The 22,170-nt window shown below is 54.1% G+C and overlaps 1 protein-coding gene across 1 annotated transcript; it reads left to right on the top strand.

Annotated features, from left to right (window-relative positions):
* Positions 1-9,961: 9,961 nt before the first annotated feature.
* Positions 9,962-19,692, top strand: MB (myoglobin). The gene is made up of 3 exons (XM_032416675.1): positions 9,962-10,302; positions 15,197-15,419; positions 18,998-19,692. The coding sequence occupies exons 1-3, from the start codon at positions 10,208-10,210 to the stop codon at positions 19,142-19,144; spliced, it is 465 nt and encodes a 154-aa protein (XP_032272566.1). The 5' UTR covers positions 9,962-10,207; the 3' UTR covers positions 19,145-19,692.
* Positions 19,693-22,170: the final 2,478 nt, after the last annotated feature.

Below are 22,170 nucleotides of genomic sequence, written 5' to 3'. Positions count from 1 at the left end.
GAGGGGAGATGGGCCTTTGGATAGGGCCTGCTAAATAATACACAATTTAAAAATTTCACAACCGTTATCCAGTTTACACATATGAATATTGCCACGTAGGTGAAGTACAAGCGTCTATCACCTGGTCTGCTGCGGAAGGCCCCCAGGAGGGCTTGCCTAGGGGAACGGGGAGACCATTCCAGGCCAAGGTGGTCCGAAGGTCTCACCGGGGAGTTGGGTCAAACTGCCTCACGGCCTCCTGCTGCCAAGGTCAGAGCCCCGAGAGGTGCTGGCCCAACAGCCCAGAACAGAGGTCCCAGGATAGGCCAGAGCCCTGCTCTAACCCCGAGCACCCCCCGGTCCAAAGTAGGAAGGAGAAACAAACCCTGGTTGCCACATGGGCCAGCACCACTGTTGGCCTCGTGGCTTCTCCAGGCTGGGCCACGGCGCCTAATTTTAACTGACCTGCTGATTCATCACAGGTGGCTCCCTCTCCCACCCCGGCCCAGCCCCAGCCTCTGCCAGCTGCAGCCACTCCTCGGGGGCCTGCCCAAGGGCTGCCAAAATTCTTAAAGTTCAAGGTCATTCCCCATCTGCTCCAAGCCGGCATTCCAACCTCACCCGTGACCAGTCAGCCTCACAAAACTTCTGGCCCTGTCAACTAGTCTTCTCAGGCTTTCCTGAACATTCCGGTACATTCCTGCTTCCCTAACTCTCTGGACCATCTTTCAAGGCCCCACTCAAATGCCCCCTTTCATAGGATGCCCTTCTAGACACCCCAGGCCCAGTGGCCACCCCTCCCCAGCCCCCTGCACCTGCCACCTTATCAGTGGTGACCACGCTCGCCCGGAGGACAGACTGTGAGCTCCTACTACGTGCTCTGGGGCCATTAAGACATCAGTTATAGGAAGACTTCCTTCCCAGCCCTTCTTCCTCAACTTTCCACTAGATCCCAAGGCATTTTACTACCTTGGGCCGGGACAGTGGCAGACATCGTGCTGTGTGTCACCAAGCCCGTCTCACTTCCTCTGGGCCCACGGGGTGGTCTTGATCCCAGCCTCCCTGGAAGCTGGCACGGCCGTGTGGATGGACACGCTGATGGCACAGGGCTGGAAACGACGGGCATCACTGTCAGGCGTGGACCCCAAACCTGTCACATGCCTTTGTCTCTCCTGTGGCTGGCCTGCCGCATACAGAGGGAGCAGAGCCCTTCAGCGTGCTTGGGGACAGAGCGTGGGGCCCTGGATCTCTATGCGGAGCAGAGCCCTCCCCCCAGGCTTGCATGGGACGGGAGGTGAGTGACTGAGCCCAGGCAGCCACGGAGGCTGGGGGCTGTTGGTTACCGCAGCTAGTGCTCTAACTACCGCACTCACCCACTCCTGGTACCTACGTCCTTCGTGATCATCCGAGCCCACCACGCCGCTTCCCTCTCGTCCATCCTCCACGTGCACACCTGACCTGTCCTCCGTCCTCAGAATTTCCCGGGGCCCCCCACTGCCCTTGGAAGTTTCCTTGTCCCTCTCTTCCTCTCCCCGGTGCTTAAAGGCTGGGGTGCCCCCCCCCCCGCACCCTCTCTGGAAACATCTCTGCTTGCTTCCCCTACGCCGAAAACTCGCTCGGGCTCTGGCCCTGTCTGACGGGGTAAACTGAGGCTCCTCCAAGTCTCCGGATAAATTCTGGATGGGGGTCGGGGTGGGGACAAGTCCTCTCCCAGCAGAATAAGGACAGGGAACGAATTCTCAGGGAAAAGGTCGAAGTCACACTAGTGGGAAGATCGGGAGTATCTCCTGTGGACTAAGCAGGCTTTTGAGAAAAGAATCACTCTTTGCCGCCGTGAGTTGGGCTTGATTTCAGATCAACTAGAGAGAGCCCAACTGCAGTCTGGGGTGTGGGTCGGTGTCTCACTTTGTCTCCGCTTCCTCTGTCCCCTCCCAGGCAGCAGGTGCCCCCCCTCCCTGGAGGAGCTCTCGGTAGCTAGGACCTGGGCTTTGATTGTTTTTAGAGGGAAGGGAGGAGGTTTGAGGAAAAGGCTGGGTGGCGTGGGGGATGAGGAGGGAAGGGCACGGCTGCAGGATGCTAGGGAGAGAGGCTGGGGGAGTAGGGAAGGGCCAGGGCCTCCCCCTGTGACCTGCTAACTGGATGTGACCACGCCCGTGCCCCCTCCATGCCCACGTGGCTGGCTGCCTTCTGGCCAGGTGGAGGAGGGGCTCCTCTCCTTTTCCTGGTGGCAGAAGCCTTGTGGGCACTGGGACGGGGTGGGGAGGATGTAACATGGCCACCTTGCCAGATGACAATCAAGCCTCGGGGACACGTGTATCCCTACACCTGCCAGACAGATGTCCCACAGACACTCCAGATGCTGCGTCCCAAGGGAGACTTGCTCCTCTGTCCTCCCCGTACCCCACCCACCTTGGTAAATGGTGCCACCCTCTACCCAGTCACACAGCCAGACTCTGACTCCCACTGCTGGCCCAGGGTCAACCACTCACCTCTCTCCTTCCCTCGGCCTCCCGTGCAGAGTCTGTCCCCTCTCCTCTTTATCCCTCAGCTCGGAGCCCCTCTTACAGGCCTCCTTCCCCAAACCAATCTGTGCCTGAAAAAAAACACAACATCAGGACAGTGGTTGCCTGTGGGAGGTGGTGGGGGTGGGCCCTGGCCAGGAAGGGGCATGTGGGAACTTTCTGGGGCGATGATAACGTCCTGTATCCTGATAGGCCTGTGGGTTACACAGGTGTATGAACTTCCAAAACTCCGTGAATGCACAGCACCTTCACACAGCACCTTTCATTGGATATAAATTTCACATCGGAAGAAAGAAAATGCAAACAAATATTGAACACTCATGAATGACCTGCAAGCCCAAGGATTCAGGGGGGAAGGGGACGGACAGATGTCTGCAATTCACTTTGAAATGCCACAAAAATAGGAAAGACTGGTGGGTGCCTGGGGGGACGGATAGATATGCGATCAAACTAGTTTAGTAAAACGTCAGTGGTAGAACACAGGGGGTGGGCATAGCGTGTTTGCTCTAAAATTCTTTCAACTCTGCTGTATGTATGAACGTTTTTAGGATAAAATGTTGGGGGACAGTGTCTCCTGCCTCCAGACTTGTCCCTTCCATGACATGATTCCCACTGCAACTAGTTGGGTGCTCCTAGGGCAACACAAAGCCCCTGGCCCTCTCCTGCTCAAACCCCTTCAGTGGCTCTCTGCTGGGGAGAAACTTTAACCCCTGTGGCTTTCGAGGCCATCCGTGGTTGGCCACTGTTTATTTTTCTGGTTGTTTTTTTCCATTCCTTCCTTCCTCCCTCCCTCTTCCCACCACAGAAACACCAAAATACTTCTCCTTGCCTGCATATATCATGTTCTTTACACATCCTGTGGCAGAAATTTCTAGTTTTCATCCAACTTTCATTCTCCCTTTCTTCCTGAGTAATAGAAACTCCCAATTTTCGTCTGTGGATATGGCCATATAGAAATAAACACTACATTTCCAGGCCTCCCTTGCAGAAAGGTGTGGCTGTGTAATGTGCAATGGGAGGAAGTATTGATTACAGTTTCCAGAAAGTGTCCCTAAAGGTAGGGGGCAAAACTGTCTTTACCCCTTTTGCCTTCCCGCTCGTTGGAATGGTGACATGATGGCTGGAGCTCAAGCAACCACCTTGGGTCAGGAGGTGGAGGCCATGTGTGTGATGTCTTTTCTCCTCGCCGCCATTAGATGGCAGCAGGGCCACCCGGTGCTCAGCCTCCCAACTGCCAGAGCACTAAAGCCGACTGCGGCTGGGTGTGTGCCTTACCAGCCCTGGACCACTACCTCTGGACTTCCATATGAAAGAGAAATGAATCTTCACTTGTTGAAGCCATGTTATTTTGGATCTTCTGTCACCCACAACCAGATCTGATCCCAACCCACCAACTACCATGTCCCTGAATGTTTTGGTCCTTGTGCTTAGAATAGTCTTTCCTCACCTTGCTACTAGCAAACCCCTAATAATCCTCCATATTTCTACTCAGACATCACCTTCTCTGTTATATGTGCTTTGGTGAGAGTAATCATTTCCTCCTTAATGATTCCTTTGTTCTTTATATCACAGTGAGCAATTATTGAGCACTTACTGTGTACCAGGCACCAAAATGAGTCCTGTACATGCACTCCCTCTTTTAATTCTCATGAGGACATTTGGGATAGGTAATTATTTTCAAAGTTCCCATTTTACAGATAAAAACCCAAAACCCTGGAAAGTTATGATACTCCCCCTGGATCACAAAAGTAACAGGTGGCCGGGCCAAGCATCGAATCCAGCTATCTGATTCCCTGTGCTGTACCCCTATGCTGCACCATCCCACTACTACCCTTATTACAAAGCCCTGCATCACCTGTTTACACATCCATCCCTCCTGTCACCCCCTAAAATCCAGGGACTGTGTGACATTCACCTTGGCCTCTCTGGAACCCAGCAAGAGCCTGGCCCCCGGTGAGCACACGTGTCCACGGAGTTGCACTGTTGATTCGAAGTCTCCCATCCTGGTTCTGGCACAGGAGGGCTTCCCAGGCTGGCTCATCTCCCCAGCACTCCTTTCCCCACGTGGCCCCTGTATCCCTTGGGCTTTTGCCCACAGTTCGTTACCTCTGCTGAGAGGGCATGCTCCTTCATACTTTAAGATCCAACCCCCTTGTCACCTCTGCCAGCAGGTCTTCTCCTTGTAGCAACCCCCCCCCTTGCCCCGCCTTCTACCTTCCCAAAGCCCTTTGCTCAAATCTCTGCTGCATTCCAAATCCCCCCTCCCACCGAGGTTTCCTCCACTCGACCTTGAGTCCCTTGAGAGCAAAGATCATGGGTATTTATCTCTTAATCATTTGGAGAGCCATCCCTGGTCGGTGCCATGAATATAGAGATGGAAAGAGACCCCGTCCTGGCTGGCGGGCAGGGTGGTTGGGTGAAGGCAGGGACCTGGTGGAAGGGGCAGAGCCAGACGTGGAGGCTTTTCTCCTCGCCGCCACTAGATGGCAGCAGGGCCACCCGGTGCTCAGCCTCACAACTGCCTTTGCCTTTACCTCCGGGGAAGCCAAGACCTGGGATGGACTCAGTTCAGTAAAATACACATTCAAAGAGCTCACTGACCCAGCTCTCTGCTAGATGTGCTGTCAGAAAGAGAAGAAGGATCCAAAAGTTAGACTGGTCCCTAGCTGTGAAGCACAAACTGAAACCAGACTGCCTGGGTTCGAATTTTGTGCTTGGCATCTCCTAGCTGTGTGACTTTGGTGGTTACTTAACCTCTCTGTGCCTGCTCTTGTGGAAAGTGGGGTTTATAAATGTGTCTATCAAAAAGGGCTGCTGGGAGGGGCAGTGTCCCTGGAGTTCAGTGAGTGTCTGTTGCTTTTGTATGCCTGCTTCTGAGGATACTTGCAGGGTAGAAATGGGGAGCTCAGCCCAAAGTGGGAGAGATAAAGCTGCACAGAGCCTAGGCGGGGGGAGGGGAGAAGACACACCTGCTAGGAATGGGGTGGAGTTCAGGGAGGATTCATGCAAGGGGAGCTGTTTCTTTGAGATGGGTCTGGAGGGGAGGGAGGAAGGGAGGGAGGGAGGGAGGGAGGGAGGGGGCTGTGGGAGTGGGGCTGGATTGCATCAGGGGACAGGTGGAAGGTGGGGCTGGAGGAGCCATCCCAGGCCCGAGCCTGCTGCAGAGGGGAGAGGAGGGGGAGGAAGGCTGGTGTCCTCAGGCCACACCTGTTATTGGGATATTGGGATCCTTGTGTCCCTGCCAGCCCTATTCTAATAAAGCCCCTCCAGGCCTCCAGGGAGAGGAGGAGCCTTGCCATGTAAACCGTATTTTTAGTTCCCTGCGCCTCTCTCTGGCTGCTATAAGACACCTCTCCCCACCCCCAGCCCCACGGCTTGGCTAGAGGCTCCAAGAGGACAGCTGGGGAGAAGGGGAGACTTGGTCAGTACTATGGCTGCCAGGGGGCTGGGAGGAGTGAGGTCTCGGGCAAGCTCAGGGGTCCCGATGCCCCTTCGAGTCCGCTCTGAGTCTGGCCTGGCGCTGGACCAGGAGGGCAGACTGCCAGGAAGGAGCAAGCTAAGCTGGGCGGGAGGGAGGCACTGCCCAGGCTGGCCTCCAAAGGGGCGGCCCAGGAGGAGGAGGAGAAAGGGAGGTGGTCAAGGTTGATGGGGCCCTTGGCTCTGAAGGGCCAAAGTCACCCCCTCCCTCACTGGAGTCTTAAAGTCTAATCCCCCGAGATTCACAGTGGGGAATTGTTGGCTGCCCAAGGGCCAGCAAACTCCCAGGTCCTTGGGGGAGAGCCACCTGGGGACTCAAACCTGTGTATGTGTAGAAGTGGGAGAGGGGAGTTGCTAGAAACCCCTTGCTCTAGAGTTCTCTTTATGTGCTCGAGGAGAGGCGAGAATTGCTGCCTTGAAGATTGACCAGACAGGCTCCTGGTTTACCTTGCCAGGGGAGGGTGCTCAGTTCAAATCCTGGGCATGGTTAGTACAGACCAGAAAAGTCTTCGGCGAGCCTGCAATTTCCCTCGAGAGAGAGACTCTACTGGTCCTCTATATCCCCAAAGAGCCAGCAGAGCACGGACAAGGGAGTGAGCGAGACCAGAAGGCATGTTTTGGTTCAATATAAAGGAGACGTTTTAAAGCTTTAGGTAGTGAGCCCCCTGCTCCTAGGATATTCAAGCTGATGCTGGATGATGATCTGTAGGGAAAATTCCCGCATGTAGTGGGAACTTGGACAAGATGCCATCAAAGTCCTCTGTGAGCTTCAAGACACGATGGCCCTATCCTTCTACACTTCTCTACCTCGGCCTTTCTATGACTCTGGAGTCTAGCTAGAGCCCCTTTCCAGAGTGGCCAAAGTTGAAGACTTTGGTGCCCCAGAATTTTAGCTCTGGGATCTCAAGACTCTAAAATTTGAAGACTTGAGAATGATCCTATACGTCTGAGATTGTTGCATTCAAAGGATCCTGTGACATGAGAGGAGAAAGAGGATGGGGCAGATCCGACTTGGAGGGATGCAGTTTTGCCCCGCTGGGTGTCAAACTAGCCCGCTTCTGTGCGTGTGCGTGTGTGACACGCGAGTGTAAGGCTGCTGGAGTTTTTCCTATTTTGTGCATCTCCAGCTTCCTTGCCCCGGCCATTTGAAGACTGTTGCAGGGATAATTATAGCCCCCAAACAAAGCTGGCGACTCCAGGTAGCCATGGCAACTGTTGGGTAATGCCTGTTCTGTTGTAGAGATGTGTAAGTGCAAACAGATGTCGGCTCCTTCCTATTAGCTTAAGTGGTAAAACTTAAAAGGTCCATTGACTTCAAAGCTACAGGTCTCCAGGAGCACGCCAGTTAACGGGGGCGCTTGCCAAGGGGTGACAGCTAAGTATTAAACACTTTAGCATTGGTAATGATTTGATGAGCTTTTAAACGCTCAGGCTGTCCCCAGACAGCTCGGAGGCTGGAGATGGCAGAGTTGTGGCTTATCAGCCCCAGGTGGTGGGCGCGTATCCTTTCCAGGGCCCTGTTCCCTTACCACCAGGTGGGGTACCACACCACCCTGCCCTGCCCCGCCCTGCCGTGCCCTGCCGCTGCGTGGGGCTCAGCCTCCAGCGAGTGACTGGGACGAAGCACTGCAGCTGCTGAGGGTCTGAGCCCTTGGCAGACCCTCTCCAAGTTGCTTTTCCTCTTGTTCCTGGACCTGGCCAGGAGTAAGCCCTTAGTACGGGGCTGCTGAACGAACAGATAAATGATAGTCCCCTCCTCCATCCCCCCGCCCCATCCCTGTGGCATCTTTAGCTACTCATTCTGCTAGGGCATCCTCCACTGGGAACGGTGGATGGGCTCCACATCCCTGGGTTAACAGGAGCCTCATGTGGGGACTCCTGGAACATGGTGTCAGGGAGGAACGAGCTGATTCGATAAAGAAATAGGGCTCACCAAAAGGACGCACGAGGGGTCCTATAAGAAGTGGCAGTTCATGGACCCCCAAATGGTAATTGGGCCGGGCTTGACAGAGAATGGAGTGAATTCTGGATCCCTAGGTTACACTAAAGAGCTCAGTTTGGGGTTCTTACTCAGTGCTGGCCATGAAACGGTCTCTCTTCGCTGCCACATTTCCTGCCAATTAGACAATTCTTGCCAAAGGCCCCTGTTCATATTTTGCAGAGGGGATCTGATTGGTGTAGCTAGTAGACATTGGCTGTTGGACAGAGCCCTGCCATTGGCTACCTCAAGTTACGGGCCAGCCGCGGTCCAGTCACCTGTGACTGGGGTAGCGAGGGGGAAGAACACGACTTACGTGGTCATGGAGGGGCTGGGGCTGGGCAGTTGCTTTTAGAAAGAGCTGTATATGTGGGATAGTCATACCTGATGTGTCTAATACAGACCCAGGACAGCCAGGACCCTTGCTTCTTTTTGAACCTCATTGTTCACAGCTATAAAATGGGGCAATGCTCATTACTTTGCAAGGCTATTGTGAAAATTAGATGTAATCCTGCCCAAGGAGGCACTTGGTAAACTGTAAAATCCTGTGTAGATGGAAGGAAGGGCCTGTGTACCTAGATCATAGCACTACATCAACTGTACTGTAAGCTTATTCCTTTTATCTCCCCAAGGGACTGTGAGTTTCTTGAACACAAGGATGTGTTCATTTAGTTTTGTTGTCCTCGGCATGTAGCGGTTTCCACCACACAGTAGGTACTCTGTAACTGTGTGTTGGATGGATGAATGGATGGATGGACAGATGATGGATGGGTGAACGAGTGGGTGGATGGATGGATGGATAAATGGATGATGGGAAGATGGATGGATGATTGGGTGGATGGATGGATGGACGGACAGATAAATGGATGATGGGAAGATGGATGGATGGTTGGATGGATGGATGGATGGACAAAGATAAATAGATGATGGGCAGGTGGATGGATGGATGGACAGACGGATAAATAGATGATGGGCAGATGGATGGATGGATGGACAGACGGATAAATAGTGGATGGGCAGATGGATGGATGGATGGATGATGGGTAAATATAAAGAAGGCCAATCATCTTCACTTGCCTTTCGTACAAAGGCCATCTATCTTTTTATTCAACAAACATTTATTCAGTTCCAATTTGGCACAGGGCCATGTGTGAGGTCCAGAAGATACATAAGTGAATAAAATAAGTTCCCTGCTGCCCTGAAAATAAAAATAAGGTATTCAGGAGCCCGGACTCAAGAGGCTGACTTTCTGGGTTCAAATCCCAGCTCTCTACCATCAACTATGTGACCATGGCAAGTTTCCCAAACTTCCCCTCAATTAAACAAAGATAATGTCATATCTACCTTAGAGATAGGGCTGTCGGGGGATTAAACAAGTTACCAAAAGTAAAGTGCTCAGAGTGTGTATCGGCTGCTATTATACACTCATGGCGGAGCCAGCATGGAAACTACAAAATATGGCACGATGAAGGAAGCAGCACAATAGGAGTACCTACAAGTAAATGGAAAGAGGAAGAAATTAATTGTGCCTCAAGGGGGGAGGTCAAGCAAAATTTCTCAGAAGGAAATATTTGAGCAAGGTCATGAAGGCCATGAAGCCAGGAGTTTTCTGGGTGGAGTGGGAAAATTCAGACTCCAAGAGGCAATGGGTTTGTCTGGGTTCATCCAGCTATGAGCAGGAACCACCTCAGCTCCTTCCCCGCCACTGCTGGCTGGGTGAGGGGCACTCTGGCAAAATGAGCGGGCTGTGGACAAGGAGACTGCTAAGGGCCAGGACAGCCCCAGCGCCAGCCAGGGTGCTGCTGCCCAAGCTTGGAAACATGACAGCTCTTCCTGGGATGGTTGACAACAGGGAGTGTTGAGTTTCAGGCTGCTGGCGTCGGCCTTGGTGGTGCCCTTTCTGCTGGCTTCTGAGACTCCAGACAGTAGCCCAACCTCCTCCCTGCTCTTGCCACATACACAAACACCCCCACGCCCCTGTGGCCTGAGTTGTCCTACCTCCCCCCAAATGGCACCTGCCCCAAAATAGCTTCCATGTGAGAGCTACAGAAAGGAAAAGATTAGACCCCGCATGAAAAGGAGGGAGGAGGAGGAGGAGGAGAGAGAGTGAGCAAGCTGTCAAGTGATCTGTGTCAAGCTTCTGGGAAAGTATAAAATCCCTCTGGGGCCAGGCGATCTCAAACCCCAGCTGTCAGAGCCAGGACACCGAGTCAGCCGGGACTTGCTCTTCTTGTCTTCCTCAGACTGCACCATGGGGCTCAGCGACGGGGAATGGCACTTGGTGCTGAACGTCTGGGGGAAGGTAGAGACTGACCTCGCGGGCCATGGGCAGGAGGTCCTCATCAGGTAAAAGGAAGAGATCCCATTGCCTCTGTCACCCATTCCCCAAAGATCAAGGGTGTGTGCCTGTAAGGTGGAACATTTGCCTGGGGTTGACCAGTTGGCTGCATTGGTTGAGTTTATTAAAACCCCCGCTTGGTTCTCCTTTGCTTGTGTCAGGGACTTGAGTCCAGAAAGGAAGAGAGGAAAAGAGATCCAGCTCATGCCTGTGTCAGCAGCAGGAGAAGCCTGGTGCTCAAATGCTGGATGCCTAGCACCCACCAAGAGGAATCCTAGAATTGTAGACAGAGTTAACCATCTCTCAGGCCCTGAGACGTCTTGTCCAGCCGCTTCAATTAATGGTTGAGGACAAAACGGACCTGAGAGGGACAGGACCTCCCCCATATCGCAAGTCCATTAAGGTCTATGAACTGTCAAGGCTAAGACGTGGTCTTCAAGATGAGACCCGCAGCTCTAGAACGGGTTCTGCCACTGAGCAGTTGTGTGACCTTTGGAAAGGTACACAACCTCTCGGAGTCCACTTCCTCTCCTATACAATGTGGGGAAATGCTAATATCTACGTTTTAGAGTGGAAGTGAGATTGAATAAGATAATGCATGTAAGGGGCCTGACATTGTTCGTGGAATATAGCAGGTTCTAGAGGATGTTAGTAATTGTTATGGACAGAGCCAGACTAAGGACCTTCACAGCATTATACTTAGAAAACAGAAGACAGAGGCCCATTCGTGACATTTGATGTTGAGGAAGTCTTGAATTTGAGAGCTCTGAGTGGGGTGGTCTCCAAGTGCATCTTCACTGCTATAGCTAAGGGTTCCTGAATAAACAAAAGAAAACAAAATTCCAAGCTTTGTACATAAAGGATGGCGTGGGATTTTATTTTCCCATTGCCCTCAACCACAGATGGTGTTAGATCCCTTTCCTGGTCCCTTCTCTCATGCTCTGGGCCAGTGCGAGTCAAATATCTAATGGGGCGTAAGTCAACATTTCTGTACCTGGGAACAAGTGGGCTCTGGAGCTGCCTCAAGTGAATGGATTGTCATTCACACTTTAATTTACAGATGAGTTCCTCCTTCTTTGTTGGCCAGGTTTTCCTCTCCAATTCAGATGCGTATTCAGTCTCCCTTGGGCTTCACTCATTTCCAGGTCCCATGTCTGGGGAGAATGGCCAGTCCCGTGAACTTTATCCGAAGTCTGAGCCCTTAGTGGTCCATGCTAGAAACACCTGGGGAAGGATGGTCAAGTTCTCTGTTGCCTCTGACTGGCATCATGGAGGTGTTGCCTTCTGTCTTTCTCCTCCTGTCCCTGACAGCAAGACATATCAGCTCCTCAGCCACGTTTGCTGTGTGACCTTGGACAAATCACTCCTCCTCTCTGGGTCCTGTTTGCCTATTGGTTGAGTGAAACGATTGTCTGCCAGAGTCTCTGGGGTCTGTGTCTGCTCTCATGCCCTGGCATTCCCTGAACCCATGCTCCTCCCCTGCTTTCGGAGAGGAGAGGGAGGGTAGTCGGGGTTGGGGACCAGTTTGCCGAGCACGAGACTCTCCAAGGCCATCTGGGGGCTGCCAGCCCCCAAGGCAGTGACTTGAAGGAGACTTGGGGTATTAGGCCATCAGGGGAAACATTCCCTCCCTGCCCAGGGTGGATCAAGGAGACCTGCCAAGGGCCGGGGGCCAGGGATGAGATGTGATACCTGAGACTCCAGCCCCTGGAAGGTCCCAGAAAGCCCAATGTTTTGTCACGTCTTAGGCTGTGGGACATGCAGAGACCATGCCAACTGGTTCTGCCTTCTTAGTGTTTGGGGTCTGAGGCCCCCCTGCATGGAGAGGGTTCGGGGGGGGAAGCTAACTCCCAGGGCTGCATGTGTCCCTGTGGGAGTTGGGCTCTTAGTTCTATTCCAGATGCTGAGCCTTACTGACCTTGGCAAGGTCATTTCTCCTGCTCCCCTGATTATAAAAGACAGCAAATTCTGTTTGGCTGAGTCTGCTAATAAAACACAGAGGGCTTCACTCCAAGTACATGATCATAAAGGTCTAGAACGTAAAAGCCAGAAGATCAGTTGGAGAGCCTGGCTCCAGGAGTGGGGGTCCAGGAGGGAGGCGGCTGCTGACTGTGCCCCTGCGGTTCCTTCTCCTGCCCAAACCCTTTCTGCTTGATTTATTTTTGCATTTGGACAAAGAATTTTGAGGCCACGAAGTTTGAAAATCACCGCTGGTGGCCAACACTTCTCATGTTACAGGGAGGAAACACGGCCTGAGGGTCTTGGCCAGCCAGGGGCGGCTATACACAGAACCCCAAATTCCCGAACTTGATGATAATGGAGACGGTGGTGGCCACGGCGGTGATAATGGTGGTAGGGACAATGAGGAAGGGGGAGGACAGCAAATATTTATGCGGTACACACCGCCTGGCCCTGTGTTCGGTGCTTCATGCATATTAACTCACTTAAGCCTCACAAGTGCCTCATGAGGTAAATATTATGATCACCACTCTGAACAGAGAGGTTAAGTAACTTGCCCAAAGTCACACAGCTGAAATTCAAATCCAGGCAGCGTGGACCCTCGCTCATCACACCCCTGCTCTGGAGCCCCAGGCTTCCGTGTGGGCGTCTAATTGGGCCTCAGTTCAGAGGATGGCTGGGAGGTGGCCTCCTTTCTTGCTGACTTGCCTGTAGGCTTGTGATAGGCCAGGAAGGTGGACATAGGATGGAAGATGACAACACGAGGCAAGGGAGGGCTTCTGCAACAGTAGAGAAAATCCGTCCATCCTTCTCCACGGGGTGAGGGCTTCCTCTGTCCATTTGCAGGGACCTGCCGTTAGGTTAATCCAGGTGTGGCCTTCTGTGGCTGCCCCCACTCCCAGCGGCAGGACTGTGGGCCGAGGGAATGAGGTGGCTGAGTGGTGCCGGAATGATCTGGTGGGCACGGATTAGCCCGATTTTCCTGCACTGTTGAAAGTAAATCTGGGCTCCCTTGCCAGCTCACTGGTGGAGAGTGGAAGGTGAGGCAGGGGTCAAGCCTTAGAATTTGGAGGCTGAGATATCAGCTAGACCAATCCTCTTGTTTTATAGATGGGTGAACCAAGACCCAGAGAAGTTGAGTGATTTCTTCAATGTCACACAGCACATTGGAGACAGAGCAGAGATCAGAACTCAGCTTCCATAATTCTCAGTCCCGTGTCCTTTCTCCCATACATCTGGGGGCCCCCCAGAATATCTGAGACTCCTGGCTACCTTGGGTACCAGTCCTTGGCCTTCATCTGCCCCAGATAGCTCCCTCCAGTGTCCCGACCTCCGACCTTCCCCTGTGGGTGCTAGGTCTCGCATCTGCCAGGCAGGGATCATTGTCACCAGATAATAATAGGAGCTCAGGGACCCTTGGGTGAAAAGTGCCAGAGATGAGCTGTCAGTGACGCACATGGCTTGGTGGGGCCGGGGCCGGGGCCGGGGGGTGGTGAGGTGGTGACATTGGGCAGGGTGTGGACAGCCCTGAGCATTCTGGGGAAGCAGGAGGGATTCGCTCCTGGGGGAAGGGTGTGCTCCCTGTTGGTGCTGCCCTGTGCACGCTTTTGTGTGTCTGGGTGTGCATGCATGTGAATAAGGGTGTGTGCTAGGAGATGCTTCCACAAACTGGAGTGTGTCCATAGCAGGGCTGGAGGGGGTGGCAGATCCTGGAAGCCACGAGAAAGAGGAACTTTCCGAGGACCTGAAGCCATTAGACAGGAGGAGGGAAAGCCTGGGCAGACAGGGTCACTCCTGGAAACATTTCAGGGTGTGACACAAGACAGAGAGCATGAGTTCTAGAACCGTCCAGTCTCTGCTGTGGGCTTTGCCGCTGGCCAGCCGTGTGACCCTGAGCATGTCACTTACCTCTGTGGTCCATTCGCCCACAAGGGAAATGGGGAGAACCACTCCCATCTAGGCGGCAGGTAGGACTCCCTTTAACCAACACCCACCTTTCCACAGCAGGAAACACTGAGGTTCAAGGTTACAGGTGGCTGCTCAGGTTCACGGGCAGAGTCGACCTGTGGCCAGATCCCTGGCTCCCTGGTAGGAGCGGGGACCTGGTTTTTGGCAAGTGGCTCCCCCTCCGACCCCAGGGCCTCACTGTCCGTACTGTGAGGAGCCTGGGAGGGACAGGAAGTCTGAGCAAAACAAGCAAGAGCTTTCTGAGCCCAAGAGCTAATCTGGAGTGGAATGGCCCTCACAGGTAGTAGTGAGCCTCCTGTAGCTGGAAGTATTCAAGCAACCGAAGGATGATCCCTAGGTAGGAAACTGCAGAGATAGTCCCCTGCATGGTCTATTTTTTGAGTCACTCTGATCTGTTTCCAGTTGGCCCTTCTGCATACCAGCCCTGTAATATTGAGTTACGCCTTCCCACCTCTGAGCCTCTGTTCCCTCGTCTGTAAAATGGGAATAGTGGGACCCTAAAGGGAGTTGCACACAGGAGGTACTCAACAAATCCAGGGTCCTCCGGCCCCGGTGCCCCCATGTCCCCCTCTTCTGCCCAATTCCAGTTAGTCACCTACTCTCCAAACAACTTGGAGAAAATAGGGGTGAAGCCAGGGACCAATGCAGATACAACCTTCCCTCCTGCCTCTCACGGTAACGATGCAGAAGACGCAGATAATGAGGATGAGAAAAATCATAAAGCTGAGCCTCCGTATAGCACACTGCGTGCGCTCGGTGCATATGCTCTCATTTAGTCACAGCATTGCTGCTATGGATAGGGACCCGTTATCCCCTTTGTTTGGATGAGGAAGCGGAAGCCCAGAGAGGTAGAGTGACCTGCCCAAGGTGACACAGCTGGAAAGTAGGGGAGCCCAGCCTGGCATTCGTGTCCGGCCACCTCCAGACCCAACGGCGTGTTCCTGTGTCTGACTCCCACCCTCCTTGTGCCCGCAGGCTCTTTAAGAGCCACCCTGAGACCCTGGAGAAGTTTGACAAGTTCAAGCACCTGAAGTCAGAGGACGACATGAGGCGTTCTGAGGACCTGAGGAAGCACGGCAACACGGTGCTCACGGCCCTGGGGGGCATCCTCAAGAAGAAGGGACATCACGAGGCTGAGCTGAAGCCCCTGGCCCAGTCACATGCCACCAAGCACAAGATCCCCATCAAGTACCTGGAGGTAGGAGGCAGGGCAGGGGCGGGTGGGGGGTGGAAGGACAGGCCTCGGAGGGATGCGATTTGGGTTCGAGTCCCAGCTTGGCCCACGATGCTCCTCCTTGTGCCCCAGGGCCCTCATCTGTAAAATGGGCTATTGCCCACTTTGCCTTCCTCCTGGGGTCACTGAGAGTAAACCCACTTCTCCCCCAAATCAGTCTGTCATCTAGGGGAAGAAGGGAAGAGCAGATATTGGGAGCACCCCTTGAATTCCCCTTCATGGGAAGGTAGCACTATTGTACCCACTGGGCAGATGAGTAAACTGAGACACAGGGAGGGCGATAGCTTGTCCCTGGCACACTCCCAGGATTCAGACTAGGGCTCTGTTCCTCCAGACCCCCCGCTCCTAACCCCTATGCCACAGTAGAGTAGCTGGGGCTCCATCCTGGGGTGGGGGTGGCCAGCAGGCTGGCGCCACTCATTCCAGCATCTTTACAGATGAAAAGAGAGACAGCCCTGGTGTCCTAGGCAAAGGGAATTGGTTTGAACCTCCTTTGATGGGCTGAGAAGTTGGGTGGGCAGGGGAGAGCCTGAGCTGCAAGGAGGAGGGGTGTGGCAAGAGGGAGCACTGAGATCTGGGGGATAAAGGGCCTTAGGGATAGGTGCAACCCCTGGGGATGGGAGCAGCAGACAGGCTGGTGCAGTGATGAGGATAAAGATCATGGTCATAGCTACCAGTGAGGATGGGCCTTGGTAAGCATTTGCTTGGATCACTGCGTGGAATTCTCACAGTCTCCCCGAGGTGAGGAACTGCATTCAGGGTCTTCTTTTTCTCTGACACAAAGGAAGTTCAGAGATAAGGAGTCCAGAGCCGGTGTGGGGGCCCCACAGCCACCAAGGGTAAAGGCTCTTTCCGTGCTGCCAAAGTTGGCATGAGTCCTCAAAGTTGACTCATGGTCCAAGATGGCTGCTAGAGCTCCAGCCATCTGGTCCATGTTCCAAACAGGAAGCAGGAGGAAGAGAGGAAAGCTCTCTTTTAAGGAGTCACAGAAATCCCATCCAGCGGTTTTGTTTACGTCTCATTGGCCAGAAGTTAGTTATAAGACCACACTCACCTGCATGGAAAGCTGGGAATTGTAGTCTATTGCCACTCCAACTCCAACTAGTGTTCTGTTACCAAGGAAGAAGGAGAAGAGGGGCATGGGGCAGGCAGTTAGCAGACTCTGTGCCAGGCAGGTACCCTTCTCATACCCACTTTACAGATTTGGAAACTGAAGTCTCAGAGAGGTTAAGTAGCTTGCCCAAGGTGACACAGCTAATAAGCCAGTAGGTACAGTCTGATCTACGGTACTCGGGAACTCAAGCTCTTAATCCCTTGCGGCACAATGTCTCCCATCAACCACCACCGCCCCTGTCTTCAGCCTCTCAGCCTCACCTCCCTGCACCCCAGCTGCCCCCACAAATCACACAGAGGCAACCCTGCCTGCCCGTGAGGAGCGGGTCCTGCCTTTGAGACTCCGCATATGCTGCGGCCCCTGCCCTCCCCATCTTCTCTTGGCAACAGACCCCTGTCCATCCTCCAGGGCCCAACTCAGAAGCCACCCCCTCTGCATGTGGCTGTCAGCTGCTCCATCCACTGGCGCCCCCCGTCTCCCCCCTGCAAAGCCACTTTATCCTCATCCTTTGTCATGGCGCCTGCCCGGCTGTACTGGGATTTATCTCTTTACCCAGCTGTCTCCTGGCTGGGGCATGAGCTCCCCAAGGGCGACCCTGGCTCTCCCATTTCTGAACCCTGGTGGCATGTGGTGGGCTCACAATACAGCTTGAATGACCCCTCCCCTCTAGGGGGACAAGGAAGCAGGCTCAGAAAGAGAAAACGATGTATCCAAGTGGAGTAGAACCCAGGTCTACTTAAAACAAGCTTCATTTACTGCGTAAATCCCTGCAGAATCTAAGATGGAGCCCCATGTCTGCTCTCCTGGCTCACTGTGGGACCTCCTTCCGTGCTCTTCCTAGGGGGCTGCTACTTCCCGGTGGGGAGTGAGGGGGCCACAGAGGGGGCTGGGTGCCAAGGGCAACTTTTCTCAGTTGTCCGGCTGCCTGAGCCCACCCTAACCTGGATATTAGTGGCTGTGCCCCAGACTCAGAAAAGGCTGAGTGAGGGGACCCGATGGGGTCAGCTGAGCCCCTGTTTTATGGTGAAGTCACCCACGGGAGTCACGGCAGAGCGGAGCCTGGAACCTGGGTCTCCCACATTTTCCAGGGGCAGGGTTGACTTCATGGCAGCCCGAACCCCCGCTTTGTTTTATGACATTTATGACGTTAGAGGTGAACTTCAACATATGTCCAGATCGATGCCCAAAGGCAGGTGTTTGTGGAGTTGTCCTTGTTTCTTTTTTTTCTTCTTCTTCTTTCTTTTCTTTTCTTTTCTTTCTTTCTTTTTTTTTTAGAGAGAGAGCATGGGGGAGGTGCAGGGGCAGAGGGAGAGGGAGAATCGGAAGCAGGCTCCATGCCCAGGGTGGAGCCCAACACGGGGTTTGATCTCACGACCCTCAGATCATGACCTGAGCCGAAATCAAGAGTCGGACGTTCAACCAACTGAGCCCCCCGGCCCCCCCGCTGTCCCTATTTCTAGGCAGAACTGTGTTTACAGGCTGTTGCCGTGTGTGCCTCCTGAGCCCTCTGTCACCATGTGCCCCCCGTTACCTGCCTGTGGTCACTTGCACTTGGGGCACCCTGAGAAACAGGGAAAAGCCACCCGAGGTGTTGTCCCTGCCTCTGTCCCTGGCTCTGGCAGCCGTTTGCCCACAGCCCCCTGGGTGCAAATTCTAGCTCTGCTGTCCACTTGCTATGTGACCTCAGTCTGGCTACTTTCTCATCTGGGCCTCTGTAAAGTGACACCACGTGGTCCACTGGCCACAGTTGTGATTGGCATCAAATCCTGACCAACTATCGAAAAGGCCCAGTAGCATTTTACACCCATGAGATCTTTCCGTCGCTAAAGCAGCCGTGCTGTAGATGTTCCCGGTAATGATATTGTGGGTGTCTGAGCACTTGTGGGGACGGTGAGGCTGGTATGGGACAAGCCGGGCCCCGGGGACGAGCCGTAGGCCCCCCTCCTTCCCACCCACCAATAATTCTGAGCACCAGCTCTGTGCTTGGCCCAGAAAATATGATGCTCTGCCCCCCACCCCCACCAGCCCCCAAGTAGGCTACTTAGAGCAATAACCACACTAAGCCATCGAATGCAAAAATTAAACACACACAGATGGAAATAGTTTCTTTCCAGATTTTCCGACTGGGAAATCCTGGGTAAAACCACGGAATGGGAGCATTTCCCTTCCTTTCTGCTGCCAGCATGGGGGCAGTGTCCTGGGCTCTTGCACCGAGGTGGGCCTGGTTCCCCGTCGGCACCTGTCTCCCAGGGTGGTAGGGAGAGAAGGAATTAATCCACAGAGACCCCTCGGAAGCACGCCTGGTGTGTAATAAGCCCTCGATAAATGGCCGTGGAGTAAAGAGAAGGTGGGACTCAGTCTGATTCCCATCTGGCTCCTGGCGTGTGCGCCCCTGTGATCAGCACCCCCTTTCGTCTCCCCCTTGCAGTTCATCTCAGAAGCCATCATCCATGTCCTGCACAGCAAGCATCCCGCGGAATTCGGCGCCGACGCCCAGGCTGCCATGAAAAAGGCCCTGGAGCTGTTCCGGAATGACATCGCTGCCAAATACAAGGAGCTGGGGTTCCATGGCTAAGCACCTGGGCGCCCCCACTCCCACCCCCACCCACTCGGGCCCCGGGGCCAAGGGTCGGGTGGGCCTAGATCTCCTGTAGCCATGTAGAGTTTGCTTCTGAGTGTCTGCTTTGTTTGAGAGGTGGGTGGGAGAGGCTGAGGGGCTGGGCTAGGCTCTTCAGGGTGGCTTCGCTTGCCTGGAGACTGGGGTCCTCGTGGAGGGTCATCACCCCGGGAACCAGGAGACATGTGACCCTTTGCTCACTGTGGCCCCGCAGTGTTAATTCGCCTCTCTCTTAAACTCCAACCCAATTCCTCCAACCTCCAAACTCAACCACACCTTCACCCTCACCTCTAATCACAAATCCAAGCCATAAACCAAGGTCTGGCCATAAAGATGCTCTCCCATCACCCCCCGCCCCAAAGTCTGTCTGCAGTGAGAAAGAGGTGTGGGCGGAGAGGGACAGCCACACGCATCCCGAGAGAGGCGACGGGGGTCTGGAACATAAGTGTGCCTTCTCAGCGAATGGAGTGACTCACCTGGTTTTAATAAAAGACCTTGCAGCATCACAGTCCGTGCCTGGTGATCTTCCTTTCCCGGAGCAAGTGAAGGGGTCCCAGGGAAGAAATGGCTGGGATTGTGTGTGCAGACAGCCCTGGGGGGCGGAGGCAGAGGGAGAGGAGGAGAGGAGGGAAACGGGGCAGGAGGGAGAGAGGGACGGGAAGCTGCCTTCCTTAGATCACCCCTCAGTGGCGGGGACAGTGCTGGGCACGGGGAAGGAGGGGGGACAGCCCTGGCCAGTGGGGGGGGGCTGCTCAGCAGACCTTTGCAGTAAGAGGCAAACAGTTGCAGGGCGCCCAGAGGAGAGGACCTGGGGAGGGTGTGGCGGTCACCGTGGTTACGCAACTTCAATAACACGCCAAGGACACCGGCTAGCGAGCAGCAAAGCCGGGTTCAAAGCTGGGGAAGCAGCTGGGACTCCAGCTGGGGAGACGAAGAGGTGGCCAGCCGGTGGCGGGCACTGACCTTGTGGCCACAGAGAAAGGTCAGACGCATGGGGGTAACTTACAAACACAGGCCAGGAGCCACGGTCCATTATCTACAAATGCCGAGCACAGGGACAGAATGTGTGGTATTGCGGTGAGGACCCAGAATAAAACACTGGCATGTGACCGTGGCAGCCAGGCAGCAGGCTGGAGCCGAGGCCGTGGACAGGGGCCACGGAAAAGGGGGCCTGAGTCCATTGGAGCGCCCAGGCCGGGAGGGCCTCAAACAGAACCTAAGATTCAGGATACCAACTCCGGGAAGCCACAAGTCCTCGGCCCCGTAAAGCTCCAGGAAGGGAGCTAATCACCCTTGCCCTTGAATCCCCGCGGCCCAACCAACCCCCTGCGATGAGCCTGACCTCAGACCACACCAAGGTTCCCGGCAGCTGAATAGGGCGGAGCTCATCTGCTAGTGTAGACATGTCTCAAATCCTAAAAGGCTCGTCCATCTGGCTATGTTGCTGTATCCACAACAGCATGAAAGGTCCCCCTCCTCGGTCTGCTCCGGGCTTTGGGAGTTCTTCTGCTATCTGAGATGGTGGGAGAGAAGGGGAGGGGAGTGCAAGGGGAGGGGAGGTTTTTGATCGTGGAGTCTGGGGAAAATTCCATGCATTTATATAGTCCTTCAGTTGAATGCCCAGGCCAGGAGCACTTCTGTGTAGATACGTGGGCAGGATTTAAAGCTGAATGGGCTGGGCCCTGCCCTCAAGCAATTGACAATCTAGTCAGGGCACCGGGCGCTCTGATAATTAAATCAGGGCAGAAGAAAATTAGGGTTGCCGAGAAGTACCAGCCGTTTGTCATTCATTCAGCATGCATCCGACACATATTGGTTGAGCACAGCTGGTAGAAAAATCTCAGTTTATACCTCTGACGTGCACAAAATGCAACTTGGTTTTTCCTATTTGGCATCCTCACTGTGGCAGATACTTAATCACAGTCTCCTGGAGGTTGCTCTCGGTTCCACAGTTCCCTGGGGTTTGGGCTAATTCTAAGAGGGCTTACATTGGCCATGTTGTGGTTTGTGAGGGTGGGAAGGTGGCTATCTGTTGCTGTCATCTGTTCCCAGTGGTCTTCAGGGATGCTGCACCCCACCTGGTCTTCACTTAGTGTCCTCACCAGGCACTTGAGGAAACCCTGAGGCTGTCCAAGGCTCCTTCTGCCTGGGCCACTTCTTCTTTGGAACACCCCTGCCCCCTGAGGCCTTCACCTGGGACAGGAGGCACAGATTTCCTCTGTGTTTAGACCCCACGGGCCTGTCTGAGCTTTCCCAACCTCTTCCAGGGCTTGGCAGGGGTGTGCAGGGCTGTCCTGTATGGTTGTATAGGTTGTGCACTCCACAAGAGCACCTGGGGGAAGGATCCAACGAAAGGCTGCATCCAGTCTGTGCTCCAGGTGCCAAGCTGTGAGCCCGGAAGGGGTGACTTTTCCTAATTCACACAAGGGTGCCCTCTGAGCTAACAGTGGCCTCAGGCAGGGACAGAACTACTTTCTCTGGGGACCACCACCAACTGCCATCTGTGTCTTCCTTCTGACTGTTCAGAACATTATTTTCCAGCTCAGGAAGCAGGGACGCCTCACGATTTCCTCCACATCTTTGCCCTCTCTGTGTGTTCTTCCTGGTCCTCTCAGGGCCTGAGCTTTTGAATCCGCAAATCCACACAGGAGATGTGTTCTTCCTGCTTTCAGCTGCCACGTCTTTTCCTGAGGCTTGGGCTCAGAAGTGCCTTGCTGACTGAAAAGGAAAGAGCAAAAGAAGAAAAGAAATCCTGGGCAGGGGGGCAGGGGGTGGGGGGAGTAGGGGCTAATATTTTACAAATGTAATCCTGCAACGGCATTTATTCTGCATTGATTCAACGAATATTTATTGAGCCAATACTGTGGGCCGGGCTCCCGACTGGGACTAGTCTCCCAGCTGTGAGGAGGCCGGACATGGTCTCTGCTCTCACGGATCTTCTGCGGGGCGGGACTGGGGAGGAAAGAGTCTGTGTCAGGGCCTCA

Source organism: Phoca vitulina, unplaced genomic scaffold, assembly GCF_004348235.1.
Source record: "Phoca vitulina isolate PV1807 unplaced genomic scaffold, GSC_HSeal_1.0 scaffold19, whole genome shotgun sequence".
NCBI lineage: Eukaryota > Metazoa > Chordata > Mammalia > Carnivora > Phocidae > Phoca > Phoca vitulina.
The sequence above is the reverse complement of the archived record's forward strand: the minus strand, read 5'-3'. Positions and strand labels throughout refer to the sequence as shown.